This window comes from Agelaius phoeniceus, chromosome 10 (genome assembly GCF_051311805.1).
Source record: "Agelaius phoeniceus isolate bAgePho1 chromosome 10, bAgePho1.hap1, whole genome shotgun sequence".
NCBI classification, from domain to species: Eukaryota; Metazoa; Chordata; class Aves; order Passeriformes; family Icteridae; genus Agelaius; species Agelaius phoeniceus.
This window is the reverse complement of record NC_135274.1, coordinates 16,890,089-16,906,714: the sequence shown is the minus strand read 5'-3', so window position 1 is coordinate 16,906,714 and position 16,626 is coordinate 16,890,089. Positions and strand designations below refer to the sequence as shown.

The window sequence follows — 16,626 nt, the reverse complement described above, 5'->3', positions numbered from 1 at the left end:
TTCCCCTTCAGCCTTTTGTCAGTCAACCTGCATCTTCTAAGTCATTAAAATACAGGAGGCTGCTGCTGTTGTGGCTGAACAGCACCAGAAAATGGTTCATGGACAAAGTGATCTTTCCTATACATCAGAATGGTCCAGGCACAGTGTTGTGTCCAGCCACAGCCCTCAGCCTCCTCAGCTCTAATTGCACATGCCACCACCTCTGCCAGTTTACTCCATTCTCCACAAAGTACTGCTCAACCAATTAGTGAGATAAGCCTGTCTCCAGCCCAGGATGGATGTGGACAGCCTTCTTAGCTGCATCTCTGTACATGGAGGAATGTTTTGACAACTAAACATGGATCTTGTTGAGCTGTCAGCTTGACTCACTCTCCCAAGTGTCTCATTTATTGAGCCATCAGGCTCTTCCTGACCTCCTCAGAGTCAGTCCCAGCCTCATACAAAAGATGGCACAGAAATACAGCTTGAACGTGGCCTTCTGAACAGGGTGAGTTTCTTAAAGCATTTGATGCCTTGAACAGTGTAGATCATTAGGTCTGTATGTCAGTACAGTGGCTGTGCCCTCAGGATGACAGCAGCCTTAGAGGCTGCAGCTGGGTAAGTTAGATTCCCTTCCTTAGTGCACAGCCTGGTTTGGCTGCCAAGATCCTGGGGCTTTTTGAGAGGCTTATGGGAAAGCAGAGGATGAGGAAAAGTAGTAGAAAAGCTCTGAATCTGGGGAATCCCATACTCCCTTCTGTCTCCAGTGCCAAGCAGAATTCCTTCTCCTTGCCCTTTATTCCATAGGTATTCATGTAGCACACAGCACAATCCCCACAGCACAAGCCCCTGTGCATTTACCATCTTAAGCATCATGGCCATAAAAGTAATTTTCTGTTTGGCTGGAAAGCATGCCTGTGACAAATGTAGGATCACACACTACATGTGGCAGGGGAAGTAGAAAGAAGGATCGTGTGAGATTGAAACTCCATATACAACTTCCAGGAAGGAATCAAAAGTGACACTGAGGGTGTAGTGCTCTACCCTGGGCGTCTATTGTCCCATCAAAAACACACACACACTCACACAGATGTGTGTGTCTGGAAGCATCTGACCAATCCCATAGACTAAAACTGCAGGGTTTTGTTAGCATTGGATAGTTCTTGTAGAAAGGAAATTATTCAGTAAAATCAGCTGACACTGATACCTCTCCTTTGGTCTTGCTTTCCTGCTTGTTCCCTGCTCTGAGGGTGCTATTACCTTCCATTTCATATAGCTCCTTTGCACATAGGTCTTCCCTAAGCCACTCTCCCTGTGGTTGGTGTATATCTCCATGTGCCCTCTCTGCATGGACTCTTGCCAGCTATGGAAGCTCCTAGCCAGGCTGTACTTTGTTCTCCATCCTCTCTGCCTCATTCCATCCTCCCCTTTGATGCTAGGCTCTGGCTCAAATCACTTACTGCATGCTGCCTTCTGAGTGGTTTTCCCCTCTTCCTAGCAGCACTTCTCTCTTGCCTTTTTAAATTGCTGAACTAAGGTAGTTCTGCCTTTTTTAAAATCTGTATTTGTGTTGCTAAATGCTAATTTGCTCTTTCCCCTGCCTCCCTCCCCATGTTGCCAGAGCCCTCATTCCGGATCTGACCTTCACCTCTCTGCTCCTGGGGCTCTTCCCCTCCAAGGGCCATCGCCTGCCCTCTGCACAAGCAGGATTCATAGGATCCACAACAGGACTAGAACAGCCAAATCACTCCTGTTCCAGCAGGTTGAAAGGAAAAGGTTGAAACCCTTTGAATATTGAATAGCCATGGTGAAACTTCCTGCAGTATTTTTTGATAGCACATAATCCCTGCTGCTTTGGCTCCCTGCCATGATTTGGCCACCAGTTGTGATGTGCTGGGTCTTCATCCTGCAGTGCTCTCTGAGGAAAAATCATTCCTCTTCTCTTGCTGCCCTTTTCTCAGCTCCCCTCTCGAGTGATTGTGGGAAATTCCTGAGCAGGTACAGTTTTTCAAGGGAGACTTGGAGCTTTTATTTGAGTAATACTTTACTGCCCTGGACTCTATTACAGGAGAATTATGACTTTGTTGAGAAATTTCTACTGCTGTGAGCCAAATGAGAGATCATTTTTGTAAGTACATTGGATGAAATAAATTATAATCTAGATGGCGGGCATTTACCCTGGCCTTTTTCCTCCAAGTGCAGTATAGAATTTGGCACTGCTTTGTTCTGAAAATATTATTTCTGATTATCTGAGGTAATTGATAGTGAAACATGTGCAAGTCTCTTCTAAAGCAGCAGTGCTTAGGCTATCAAGATGACACTCACTTGAGGCTGCAGCCCTTCACTCTTTCCTTCTCCTTTTCTTGTGTATTACTCCCTCTGCTCCTGATGGCACTGTTTAATTTCACCATCTCTCTCCTTACTGCCAGTGTGTCCTGTCCTCTGCCTGATGTTGCTCAGCACCACAGTACCACCTGCAAGTGCAGGTAATGCCTTGTTGGTGCAGCTGCACTTCCCAGACTCTCCTGTGAGCGAGCAGCACCAGGTCTGTGAGCAAACTGCCTGCTTCTGGTAGGGACCTCCATATAACAGAAGGTGAAGGGTTCTCTAAGTGTTTAATCACCAGTGATGACCTGACTGGTGATGACTCCAGCCTGGTAATTTTGTGAAGAGGCTCTTGTCTGTGTTTGGGCTGGAGATAGATAGGCCAGGCTTGGTGGTGGCAGTGTGGTCTGCTCAACACTGATGGGCCAGGCGATTGGTCCTCATGAATTAAATAACATGTGTTTGCAAATGGTACTTGACGTGATGTTAGAAGACTGAGCTGAGATCCAGGTGACCTACAGATACCTGCAGAGGGCTCTTCATGAGAATTAGTTGTTTTAAGTGCAGCAAAGCTTCAGTCTCTTAAAGGTCAATAAAACAATTCAGCAACAAAACTATCCATATAGAGGGTATAAAATATAGAGATGTTTTAATTGAAGTAGAGATGAGGTGAACTCTGATCTTTACTGCTTACATATTGTGTTGAGCTGTGTCAGTATCCTTTAAATAATCTTCTCTACAGTCTTTCACCACAAGACCTGGAGGTGCAAGCAAATGAGGTATCCCTCTGACTTCGATGAGTAGCAATCTTCTCATTATCATTTGCAAGTTCTCTTTTCTCTTGCATCACTGGAAAAGATGTCACTTTGAAAATTTTTTGTCACCCTTGAAGCACACCTTGGCTGAGAGGTGAGCACAATAAGATGGCCTGAACAGAATCCAGATGTGTCTTAAATTTCTGACCCCTTTTCCCTGACAGACTGAAAGTGAAATGAAGGGTCATACTCAATGCCTATGCTCTCTGACATGTTTGGAGCTCCCTATCTTCTTTCCAAAGGAACTTGTGCCCATTTTGTTAAAAGGGGTTGGCACCCTCCAGTAACCTCTTCAAGAAACATGGCCTGTGCAAAGTTAAAGGAAAAACAGGAAAGCTCTTAGAATGAAAGCAGCTACACATTAGGAAAAGAGAACAGGCGATTCTGGGATTGGAACATGAATAAAACAGAGAAGTCTCCCAGTTGTGAAACAGGGAAGAAGCTTCTGAGTCCAGCAGGAATGTAATTTGCTTTTGCCACATTATTATTTCCTCAAATATTATTCTTATCACTTTTATTTATACAAGACCACTAAGGGCATGTTGGGAGACCAGTGTTTGTTTTGAAGATGTTATAATCTTAAAAGACAAAATCTAGACAGATGTGAGTGAAAGGAGGCACAATCTTGGCTAGTAAAGGTAATTATTAATAGTCATGATTTGTATTCATTCAGCATCTTTCATTCAAGGATCTCAAAGCATTTTGTAATGAAGAGTTCATTGAGCCTCTCAAACTCTCTTGAGACAGCCAAGCATTATGAACACCATTTGTAACAGCAGGGTGCAGGATCAGACTGGTTAAGAATATTGCTGAGGATAAAGCTCAGGAATCCTACCCTCCAATGCTATGGATGTTGAACCAAGCACCTGCTCCAGTCTGAGAAGCCTTTTTTTTTTTTACTGTAATTTATATATATAATCTTTTAATGTTAAGCAAAATATGTAGTCTTCATTTAAGTCATTGGTGTCCTGGGAAGTGTAATGGCCCATGTCACAGTTGACTAAAAGTGAGACTACAGATAGTGGGTTAAACACACTTGGTTAACCATTTGTTTGCTGTTACAGTTTTCACATGAAAAAACCTTATATTAAAACCTGTCTTGGTGATGGAAAGTGATATGATTTTAGGTTTCTTTGTGTATTAAAACAGAAACACAATTTGCATATTTTAAGTATCTTTTTAGCCTATTCAGGCTTCTGGCAAGAAAGCTATATTTAAACTGTTAATACAGTATGAATGCAAGTTTCACATGCAAAATTAGTACCATTAAAATGGTGAGATTTATTTTTCTTTTGAAACAAGTGATGCCATGGTACTTCTGTTTTTGTTACCTGCTAAGGCCCCGCAGCTGGGGCCACCTGTTTTTTCACTGGGTGCCGAAGCTGAACTGCAGGGCAGATGGTGCTGGTGCTGAGCACCAGGTCCTGCCCCAGGTCTGGGGGTGAGTGGTGGTCAGGCAGTGCTGGGGAGCTCCTGGGGCACTGCAGGTGCCATGCCAGCCGTGTGCATGAGCCCATCACACTGTGTCACCCCTCAGTGTCTGTGGAAACCGTTCAGCTCTGCCTTTCTGAAGGGCTGTGCAAGTGAAAAAATTAAGAAAGGGCAAAGCTCAATTATTTGGATTTTAAGTGTGCTTTTGGAAGGGTAGGCTTTGGAGAGAAGGTGCTTCTGGAAGGATAGGCTTTGGAGGGAAGGTGCTTCTGGAAGGATAGGCTTTGGAGAGAAGGTGGTTCTGGAAGGATAGGCTTTGGAGAGAAGGTGCTTCTGGAAGGATAGGCTTTGGAGAGAAGGTGGTGCTGGAAGGATAGGCTTTGGAGAGAAGGTGGTGCTGGAAGGATAGGCTTTGGAGAGAAGGTGGTGCTGGAAGGATAGGCTTTGGAGAGAAGGTGGTGCTGGAAGGATAGGCTTTGGAGAGAAGGTGGTGCTAGAAGGATAGGCTTTGGAGGGAAGGTGCTTCTGGAAGGATAGACTTTGGAGGGAAGGTGCTGCTGGAAGGATAGACTTTGGAGGGAAGGTGCTGCTGGAAGGATAGGCTTTGGAGAGAAGGTGGTGCTAGAAGGATAGGCTTTGGAGAGAAGGTGGTGCTAGAAGGATAGGCTTTGGAGAGAAGGTGGTTCTTTCAGTCATTTCATTGTGGCAATGAATCATCGGAGTGAGTTGAGTACTGTGTCAGCACACGCATCTCTTTCAATCAGTATGAATATTGAAGCATTTCTCTTTTCATTAGGTTTGTCTCTGTGCTTGTCCTATTAGATGGGAATATGGCTTGGTTGGTGGTGAGATGGTGAGCCCTTGGATTGCCAATCACTGCCACTGGAGCCCCCCACACCTTGATGTCTTCAGTAGTGCCACCTTGGACTGGTACAAGCGACTTCTGTACAGGTCTTGAGGCTCATCACCTGCCCAAACAAGGAGTCCTATATGCACTGTGCACCCCAGAATCTATAGCCAAGATGTCAAGAAGTGGATTCAAACTCTTGTACAGCAGTTTGCTGTGCAGCTCGGGATCAAAGCAGTGAGACTGTTATCTCCTATGGAAGCTTATGGCTCCTACTCTGAAATGCAGATTTTGACCTGTTGATAGCAGTAAATATAATGCTTAATTAATTAGTGTTTTGAAGGCCATCTTGGAAGCCCCCAGTATTATGATGGGAAGAGGAGGGGAGTTGAGAAGCAGCCTGTAGGGTCTTTACTGCTGGTGATGATCCATGGGAGTAAGGGAATACTTGACTCTGAGCCCAGAGAGATGTGGCAAGGCAAGCAGCTTGGAGCAGAATAAAGCCTTTGATCTTGAAACAAATAGACAAGTAAGCATAGGACCTCCTGATATAATTTTATGGAGCAGACTGAGCTCTTCCAGCCAAAAACATAGGGCTAAAATGGTTCAGTCTCTTTATTTGCATATGAGTATAATAATTGTGCCTAATGCTCTCTCTCAGTAGACCCATCCAGCTGTTCCTTGAGTTCTTGGCTTTTTTTTAAAGTGCCTAAAATGTCTATTACCAAAATAAGTGGGGTTAATGGAAAAACACAAAACAAAACAGCCTGCTCCCCTTTTCATATGAGATAAGCCTTGACAAGTAAAGCATATTTGTGTAATGATAGGGCCAAGAGGCCCCAGGCAAGATCAGGCACTGCTGCATTTGTTTCTGTATATACATTTAAGCACCAATGGGACATTAAAATGTAGTATTTTATATGTGAAATATAGCTTAAATCTGCTGTTTCCTGAGATAACATGTAAAATATTTATTACTTGGAGAACCAGCCACTGCTTTGTATTTTATAATGAGAAATGGTCAATGTTGCTCCATAAAAATCTTGCACATCTGCTGTTACCTCTGAATATATAAACAGTCCATAGTGTCCAGCAGAAGCAAGGACTCGCCAGAATTGCAGTGGAAGGTGTCATTTAACACAGTCATGCTCAGTGCAGAAGCCAGAAGCAGATGGTGGTGTTTACAGAGTATCCAGTTTTTATAATACCTAGAAAAAATAACCAGCCCTTCCAGATTCAAAACATTAGTGAGAATATGAAGAGTAGCAAGAAAAGCTACTTAGGCTGTTTACATATAATAGCATAAAACAATCCAAGGACAAAGCAGTGATGTTCTTTTGTTACCATGCTTGATGGTTAATAAAACTCTCTGTCTCTGTGTAGTCACTTATGTCGTAGAAGCTTGAACAGCTCCACAGCACTGATTAATTAAGACAGAAGTATTGCTAAACCCATTTTACCGAGTAATTAGGGTGCATGTATGGTGAGCCTGTTTAATTCAGTATCAGTACACAAAGACCAAGATTTTGGGTTCGTGACTGTAAGCTAAAAACTCTGCTCTGGTGAGTCAAAATAGACATCTGTATGAGCAGCCAAAAGTCCAGGAAAGGTCTCAATTCTATCATGATTTTGCATTCTGGCTCTACTGTCTTTTAAAACTATCAACAAGATGCCTCCCCTTACTACCTGTCTGCATCCCAGTTTTGCAGTGTTAAAAAAAAGAGACAATTGTGCAAAATTGCCTGCTGTGGACTTAAAACAGAGGAAAATACTTTTATTGTTATTATTACTCAAATTCTGTGTAGCTTAATGCCACAAGAGATCACTGGAACTAAGAGCTTAGCAGGATTAGGACAGGCAATGTGCATGGATAGTTAAGTGAGGATACAGTTGCAATAATGAAGTTTAAAAATAAAGAAAAATATCCTCTAGAGCTTTGAAGCAGTTACAAAACTGTCCTATTTCAAAGCCAGGCAATGTTAAACAAATGAGGGCTCTGCTGGCAGAACTGCACGTTCTGGATTGCTGGTTTGCTGTGGGGGGGCAGGGCAGGTAGGCAGCCAGGGAATCAGTGGCTTGTTCCACTGTGGCATGTCCCAGAAGAGCCCTCTCTCCTGGCAGCCCAACACTTGAAATTTTGGTCTTCTGGTGTGGGCTGGAGGGCACTGGCTGTCAGTGGATATCTCCTCAAGCAGGGCAGTTTCTTCAGAGGATCTTGATGAGCTATCCTCTGACCAGGAATAAACCCAGGAATGTGCATGCTGCAAGGATCCCAGGCAGAATCCTCTTTTCAGGAATCTTTATGTACTCTGGCAGCTGTAGCCTTTCACTGGGAAAATAAATCAAGAATTAAAATATTTTTTCTAATGCATCTCCTCTGTAAGAGTTGGCCTTAATTATAAACTGAATTACAGCTGTAGGCAGTCTTGATACTTCCTTGGGAGCACAACTCATGAGAGATGTGGCACTATGCTGGATTTCTTGCTCTGAAAGTTTGTGATTGCTTTGGATAGTCAATAAATTCTTAAAAAATGTGGTCTTTGTCAAACCATTGAACAAAAAATTATGCTGCAATACTATTTAACTGACGATTAGTTTTGGTGAGTGAAATGAAAGTACTAACTTTATGCAGTTGAAACAGGAGGAAAAAAGTGAAGAGAAAGTAGCTATCAGTGAAAGATGTTTCTGGCTGCTTTTCAATTCCAAATTCAGCTAATTCTACCTTCTGAAAAGAAGATAATTTCCACGTTTCTGTAACTGGGAACATGTAATTGAAGTTATTTTCCCCCAGAGAGAAGAAGCTTCTTCTACAGTGTTTGCAAATGGACAAGAAAAATGACCACATACAGTGTGTTCTGAATGATGGTGCACTCCTCACAGCATCATCTTCAGATGTCTTTGCAGATTTTGCAGTGCAGTTTTTACCCATATGGGTAAATATTTATGTGGGGATGGGGAAGGTTCTTGTTGGCAAATGCACCACACTGACTGCAGAGCTCCCGTTTCTGGGCAGCCCTTACATTTGAGACAGGTCTGGAGTAGAAAACATGTGCCAGGGAAGCACTGAAGCAAGTATCAGCTTTGCGTACCAAAATAATTATGCAGTGATTCCACACGACTGCTTCTTTTGACCTGGCTTTTCAGGAACTGAACTTTAATAAGGAAGATGAGCCAGATGTTGTTGCAGCATTTTGATAGTGGCACAAGCAATTAGCTCACTTCCTTTGTAGCATGAAGATACTTTCTGCTACAGGGCTTAACCCTGGAAGTGCTGGTGTTTTCCTTAACATCCCAAATAAGTATGCAAGACAGTGCTTATTTAGGAATGCTTTTGCATCTGCACATGATATGCAATCCTCTTGTCTTCCTGAGCTTGCTCCTGCAATCTTCTCTTCCCTGAAGTTGCTTGGTGTTTGATCTCAGTAGCAAAGGAGGCACTCAGATGCCTGTGCTTCCAAAGCATGGTTCCTCCTGCCAGCTTTTTACTGGGCCCTTTTCCATTTTCGTGTGTCAGTTTATCATCCCTGATGCTTCTGTGATTAGCCAGACAGAGTGGTGCTTTGGGTCTGCAAGTCAATGCAGTCCCTTTCTTTGAGCTGTGTCTAGCTAAGAATGTGGGTATTTGTGTGCATTGAGGTGTGTGCATGGGGAAAAGAGAATGCATGAAGTTAGTTAACTGGTAGATCAGACAGCAAACTGAATTTCTAGACAGCCTTGATTATTGTACAGATCAGGAGAAAATAGAGGAAGTTTAATATAAACAACAACACCACAACTGTGTTTTGTAAGGAAAGCCAGAGTTATATTTTTACCTTGACTTAACAAAGGAGGAGGAAGGAAACTGTTTTGCTGAAACAAGTATTTTGTATTGGACTAAGGATACACTTTCCTCTCTATGTTTGTGTGTGTGCGTGTCCCAGCAAACAGCATGTTCATATGCATGAAATGCATTTTCCTGGAGGCACGTAGTCAGCATGTGCCATGGGAGGAGGAAAAAAGATGTGCCTAGCACTACTTAAAGGCTGGTCAAAAAGGCATAGCATTTTAGTGGAAATAAGTCCAAGTGTCTCGTAACATTGTGGTTGGTATCTGTTATTTCTGCTGACATTGGGTATTGGATAGGAAATCTGCCTGGTATGGAAAAGTGCAATGTAGATAAAATACGAGAGCAGCCTATTTATTGTATGTATGAGGCAGTGTGGCCTCCAAAACCAGAGAGAGTCAGACAAAACTGAAAATCTTCAGGTTTTGGTCTTTAATTTTAAAGGGCCTAATCCAAGCCCTTATGAATTAGTTACGGAGGGCTCCCCAGTTGGGAGTTACGGGAAACCAGCATGGAAATGAGGGAGAGGCTTCACCCACCCCCTGCCAAAGCCTGGCTGTGGTAGCCTGCAGGTGCAGTGGCTTTGGGTTGCAGAGTGTTCAGTGTAGGTCTGCAACGCCAGGCAGAGCCCCAGTGTGTGGGGGTGGAAAGTGTAGGGCTCCCAGCAGCCTGGATGCAGGATTCGTCTTTGCCTTAGAGCCCATGTGTGATACTGAGCAAATCGCTTCAGCTCCATGTATCTCACTGCCCTTTACTGTGAACAGACTGTGGCTTGTGCCTTCTGTTCTTGTCCATTTATATTGCAGGGCCCAAGGGTAAAGGCAGTGTTTCAAATGATGTGTGGACAGAGCCCAGCAGAAGAGGCTGGTGATGACTAATGGGAAATACAGGGATGGGGGCCATCATCAGCTTCAGACCATGTTGTCTTCTCCATACAAAGTCTGGGAAAGGAGTCTCTGTTGGTGGAATGGCAGAGGTCATTCTTTTCTGCATGGAAGCTGAAATTCCAATACCTGGAATAGAACCTTAAGAAGCTTGGATTGATTTCTCAAGCTAATAAATCCTTGGCTGTACTTGCTGTGTTAAAATATATGTTCAGGAAAGATTCATGATCAGCTCTTAGGACCAAGAGAGCAAAGGGAAAAAAACAGGTTGTTCCAAGATTAAATGTCTTACATTTGACAACTTTAATTGACTTATTAATAAACTTTTTTTTTTTTAAGTAGTTGTAGACTAGCCCTTCTAAAAAAGCCACAAAGCTCTGGCCAAGGGAGTCTGGGTGTTCTGGGTCAAATACCTGCTTCTAGAACTTCTAGTCATGTGAATGGCCTTATCCACACCAAAATTATGTATCCCACAGAGATGACACTTAAATGACTTAGAAGGCAAATGCAGGTCACCATACTGCCTGCCTCCCCATGTGCACAAGTAAGTTGTGGTAACCCAAACACATCAGCATGGTTGCATTTGTACAAAAAAGTTTACTGCTCTGTATGTGGATGTTCAGCATTTCCAGATGCTCAAGACAACTGCTAGGCAACTAGAATTCCTGGAGAAATGCACAAAATCCTTAAATGTTGTTCAGAAAAAAATTCATAAGCAAAAAAAAAGAAAACATCTGTGGGAAAACCTGAATGTATGTTAGGTCCAATCTATGTTCTCAGTCAGGGAGGCTGAATGTGTGGCAAACAGGCCTTGCACAGCCCTTCAAGGAAATTTATCCAGCCTGGGGCTTATTCCAGGTACACTTTTTTCCCTAGGGGACCATGCCACCCCTCTGCCTCATGAACTGCTGCTACTCTGCTACAGAGTGGGTTTTGGGCAGGCAGTGGGTGCAGCTGCTGCATTGAGTATGTGTGCACAGCAAATCCAGCCCTTCTAGGGGGCACAGGCCCCTGCTGAAGGGTGATGGTGCAGCTTAGCATGGACCCTAGAAAAGGAATTATGATGGGGTGAGGAACATGCAGGTGTTTGGGTTTTGGGAGTGGGTGATTGAAGTATTATCACAAAGTGCCGTTCTGAGACCTTCTCTGCATTGATTGATGTCTCATTTCAAATCTCCTTCTTGCCTGAAGGAAAAAAGCATGGAAGTATATAGTTAATTCTCTTGAAGTGCAGTGCTTTAAAGCTGCTGTTCTCTGTTGAACGTCACTGGCTCAATAAAGATTCATCATGTCAGATGTAGTCCCTAGAAGTGGTCAATGTATTGTTTCTCCAGTGATTTTACATTTTCTTGCCATTTAAGTAGTTATGGAGCATGGAAAAATGTTTCCTTGTTTAATATCAAGGGTCCAATCCTTGATGTAGGCAGCAATTAATCAATAAAATCACTTGCTTTACTGAAATTATGTGTTTTATAAATAAATTAGTTTTCATATGCAAGTCTTTCAAGAAAGCAGTGCACACAAGGAGAGCTGGTGTCAGCATTTTTTTAGTCCTGAGATGACTGAGTTCCTCCTTATGGACACCAAACTTAGCTTCTTCTAAGAAACTTCTAGGCACAAGACTATTTCTGTGCTTCTCAAAATATGCCATACTTTTGGTGTTTTCCAGGGAGAAGACTCTCTTAGACAGGCTGCAAATACTGTATGCAGCTGTTAGCTTATGAAGGCCAAGAGATCTCAGGTTCTACACACATATTAAAACCTTTGTATCTCTAGTACTAAAAATCTCTGTGGACCAGCACCTGATCTCACTAAAGTTAACAGCAGGATTTGTGTCGAAACAAACAAGAAGAGAACATAACTAGCAACTTGGGATTATCTGTCTTTGTCCATATACTCTACCACGGAAGAATTATCATTTATGTTGTGTTGTTAAGTGATGGGAACTTTTACCAAGTCTGAACTTAAATGCTTCCAAAGCCTTTTTCAGTTTTGGAGAACATTTGTATCAAGTTATTCTTGGAATAATCTTCTTTTTTATTATTATGTGCTACCCAGTAGACATCTAATTATGAGGCACAGGATATTTCCCATTCTAGGAGGATATATAGTACTTAACTGGATGTTCTTCAGAGTCCATTTTCATTACATTAAGTAAGGTGTTTACTTGCTTGAATCCCTTGTGTCTTAAAAAAATTCAACACTAAATGAAGAATTAAGTTAAACACTGAGCAGCCAATATAGCCCCTTACTGTGTGAATGCTTTTATACCACATCACAGGCTGTTCTTTTTTTTTTTTCAGAGTGGGTATCCAAGCTCTGGACCTACATCAAGCACTCCTGCCTTCAGACCTGAGGATGAGCTGGAACACCTGACCAAGAAAATGCTGTATGACATGGAGAATCCTCCGTCTGATGAGTACTTTGGTGAGCCATGTCACAAGTGTTTGTCGTCCTCTTCTGTATTTACTGGGTTCAGTAATGGGAGGCCTGACAACTGCACTGGTAATGTAGTGACACTCGTTTTGATGGATGTGCTTTCCATGCTTGGGCTGGAAGTGTAATCATCCATAGGAATTCCTCTGTAATTTCAGCATAAATCTCATGCTCACTCACTGTATGTTTATAGTCTTACTGGATATAAAGTTGAATTTTTCAGTGTCTGGTTCATTTTCACACCATCTGTCCCCAGCTTCCAGGCTACCAGTCTGAATTCAGGTGCAGTCGCTGTCGTGCCTGCCTGCCCCATCCCTTCTCATTGCAGCTGCAAAAAAATCTGGCAGTGTAAATGTGTTCTGCTTCCAAGGCATGGATTTTCATTTTCTGTGTGCTGGCACAGATTAAAAGGAAATCCATTTTGAGTCAATCAGGTTGGTTATACATGGGGACCCAGAATTGGGTCCAACAAATGCAAGTAAGACAAATCTGGACTGATTGGTTCATAACAGTGTCATCTTCCTTACCTGGAAAAAGATATGCATCTAATTTCCTTCTTAAGTGGTATAGAGTATAATTATCTTAGGTACCTATAGGTGTAGAATTATATCTTGCCTTTACATGAAACATAGGTGGTAAGACCTCTGAACTCTGCATTGAAATCAAAGAGTCTTGGGCACTCGATGATGGTGAGATCAATGGATCTGCCTGTGTGCTTAGTTTCTTACAGGCTTGGGTAATCATGTTATTATGAAACAAACTCTCTAGTTTGTAGAGTTAAAGACTGGGGCAGGCCATTCATTTTGTGTTCTTTATATTCCTTTATTTCAACATTTCTTAAAAATTCATTTAGATTGCCCCCAGATCTATTTGCTATAGAGTTTGGTTGGAATGAAACATTTCTGGCTCAAAGAAGCTTTCGTGATCTGGTTTAATCAGAAAGTGGGTGGGAACACAGTTTCACTAACAAGCAAGGATCTTGCAGTGGCAAAGGATCTGATAATATGAGAAGATTAAGATGTTCCCATCAAACAAATATTGCCCTTGTAGGTGGGGTTAGTATCAGTCCCAATTCTCTGTCAGTACCTTCTACCTTCTGTGGCTGCACCCTAATAATCAAAATGTCTTCTCTGTAAACACTGATAGTCATCAGTATTGATGATTATCACAGATCTGAGGTGTGAGCAGGAATGGCTAACTGAATAGAAAATAGCCAGGGAGCATTTTCTGTGCTTCTGCCTTTGACTCTGTCCATAGCCATTTGGGTTCACTCTCTGATGTTTTAAACATGAAACTAGAACCAAATGAACATAACATGTATTTAGCCATTAGCTGGGCCAGAAAGAGGGGGAAATTTTTTCCTGCCCTCTTCAGGCAAATGGCTGAAGCCCTGGAGCATGAGATCTGATTACAGCAATTTTCTTAAAGTAGAACTCTGTGGCGGGAGTTGGTTGATGGACCAAAGCCCATTCCATTTTCCTTTTTGCCCAAGAAAGTAGGCAGATAAACAAAGAAGATTCGCAGGCTCAAGGTCAGAAAGGACCTTGCCATTATACTGCCTAATGTCCTACTCTCAGTTTCTCCCAGGAACATGATTGAATCATGACTTAAAAAAAAAAAAAAAGGATCTAATCTTATCTTAAAAACTTCAAGCAATGGTGAGTCAACCACCTACCCTGATAAGCTGTTCTAGTGATTAATTTTCCTCACAGCTCGAAAATTGCTTCCTGAAGTGAAGTTTTAGTTTTGTTTACCACTTGTATTTATGAAGCTGCAAAGCTCAGATTTTGCAGACTAATATTGTATGACTAAGATTGCTCTGCTCTGTTGGAGAGGGTGGTACATCAAAGTTTCCTCATCCAAAAGGGATGCATAGCTGAAAGGGTGGGAACATAAAGTCTCTCAGGTCATCAATTTGGCTATCAGATCAGACCAATGTCAGACCAATGCCATGCCATTAGCTCTTAATTCAGCAGGGAGACAAGAAAATGGAAAGGAGGCTTCAGAACACTCTGAAGTTTTGCCAGTGTTATTTATATAAACAGTAGCATAATCAAAGATGGAATAATCATGCATGATGCATGATGGAAAAATCAAACAACAACCATAGTCCTACCCTGGGCAGGTCATGTGTAATTACCAGCTGCACCTGATTGATCTTCTGATTGCACTGTGTGCCACTGAAGTTCATCTCTGAGGTGATGTCCAGCCTTGGCATTCCTGATGTGCCAAAGAACCATGTGTTGGGCTGAACATCTCCTCAGCTCCCTGAGCATGCTGTGCCCCATACAGCCTTCTGGGAGCTTTTCTAACAAAACACAGAATGCTGGAGCACAACTGCTTTTTAGGTACAGTTGATGCCTGAAGAGGCTGACCTGGAACAGAGGCTAGACAGAGTAAAAGGAATAAAGTAGGTGTTTATTAAAAGGCCTTCAAAGAATACAGCTTGGGCAGTACCAGAGCCCAGCTGTGGTTCTGTCCAAGATGGACCCAAGATGGATGCAAAATGGTCAACCAGTCACAAGTTTTCACACTTTTATAAGTTTTGGTTCATTTACATATTGGGGTCAATTGTCCAATTAAAGCTTCAGGTTATTCAGTCCCATCCTCCCAGATTGCTCTCCTCAATTCACTGTTGTTTATCCTTCTTGACAGTGGTGTCCTTGGTTCTCAGCTGGGAAAGAATTGTTTTGTCTGACTAAACTGTGAAGAAAACTTGCTAACACTTAATATAAAGTTTAGAGTCACACACTAAGGCAGTGCAGAATTGAAAAAATATGAAAGCTAAAACTTAAGGCATCACAGTGAAAGAGGTAGGCTGCTCTCATCTTCCTAGTTTTGCTCCAGCCCAGGCTCCTCCCTGGGTCTCTGGAGTCACAGTGGATGAAGCTCTCTGATATGGCAGTGCAGGCCGGGAGTTTTGTACTAATTCTGGCTATGTCAGAACTAAATACTCATCTCTGCTTGAGCTGTCAGCCAGTGCCTTCAGTAACTTCATGCTCATGTGGAAAGAACAAATTAAGTGTGGGAGGGAAAAAGAGTCTTTCAACTTTGGTTAACTGTCTCAACCAATATCTCTGCCCTTGTTCTTTAGTTGTTTAGCATGGTAGTGTGGACTGTACAGGATTCATATGGCACATTGATCAAGTAATCCGAAGAAGGACAAATGGGCAGAGACATTGACTCTGATTTGCATTAAATATCTTATGCCTGAGGTCTAAATGCCATGGTAATTGTAGCATACCAGATAGCTGTCAGCTAATCACTTTTATTAGTTTGAATTTAGAAAACTGGATTTCAGCATATTAAAAGTTGGTTAAGAGCAGATAGGTTTTGAATTGAAGAATCTAATTAACCTTGCTAGAAAGCTGCAAGGCGTTATATTAAGTCATGAAAATAATTTGTTGGAATAATTACATTTGAACTGTCAGGCTGGAGAAAGGTCATTTTACTTGGTCTGCCCACACTCTGGGATGTTCTGTGTAATGAACTTCCTTCTGCAAGTTTATTCACTGTATCTCTGGTTTTCAGTCAAGCCATCTTGGTTCTGTAGTCAGCAGAATCTGCCCAGCAGTGGGCTGGGTGAAGGCTCCTTGGGAAGGAAGAGGAGTAGTAGTCACTCAAGTTGTCTCTTTGCCCTGGAAATTCTGTCTGTCAGACCCAGTGAGCTGAGCTGAGGAGCTGGGCAGCCAGCAGTTCCATCCAGTCTGTGCTTACTGAACCTCTCTGCAGCTTCCCAGGTGGAAACCACTGAAAGTGATTTCAGAGTTGGGGGAATGGTTCTAGGCAGGGATTGCTCACCCAAGCACTCACAGCTGGCAGCAGGGCATGGATCACATTGTCCTCCTGGGGAGCCTGGGAGTGTGGTGGGAGCCAGGAGCAGCATGCTGGAGATGCTTGGAAGCAGCACGATCACAGCTGGCAGCTTTGTCTTTCCAGGACTTACCACAGCAGCACAATCCAGTCACTGGGAAATCCTCTAGCTGCCATTGGCAAGGCAATGCTTAAGTATGGAAATATCACTAGGCATAAGAATTTTTTTTTAAATTCTTGTGAATTTTTAGGAGTTAAACGTGTATATTGGGT

At 42.6% G+C, this 16,626-nt stretch overlaps 1 protein-coding gene across 2 annotated transcripts in view; it reads left to right on the top strand.

Annotated features, from left to right (window-relative positions):
• Positions 1-16,626, top strand: part of LPP (LIM domain containing preferred translocation partner in lipoma) — a 333,171-nt gene that overhangs the window by 236,402 nt on the left and 80,143 nt on the right. For both annotated transcript variants that reach the window (XM_077184001.1, XM_054639115.2), the window contains one exon: positions 12,408-12,531. In XM_077184001.1, the coding sequence (XP_077040116.1) occupies positions 12,408-12,531 (124 nt within the window). The remainder of the gene's footprint in view (positions 1-12,407; positions 12,532-16,626) is intronic.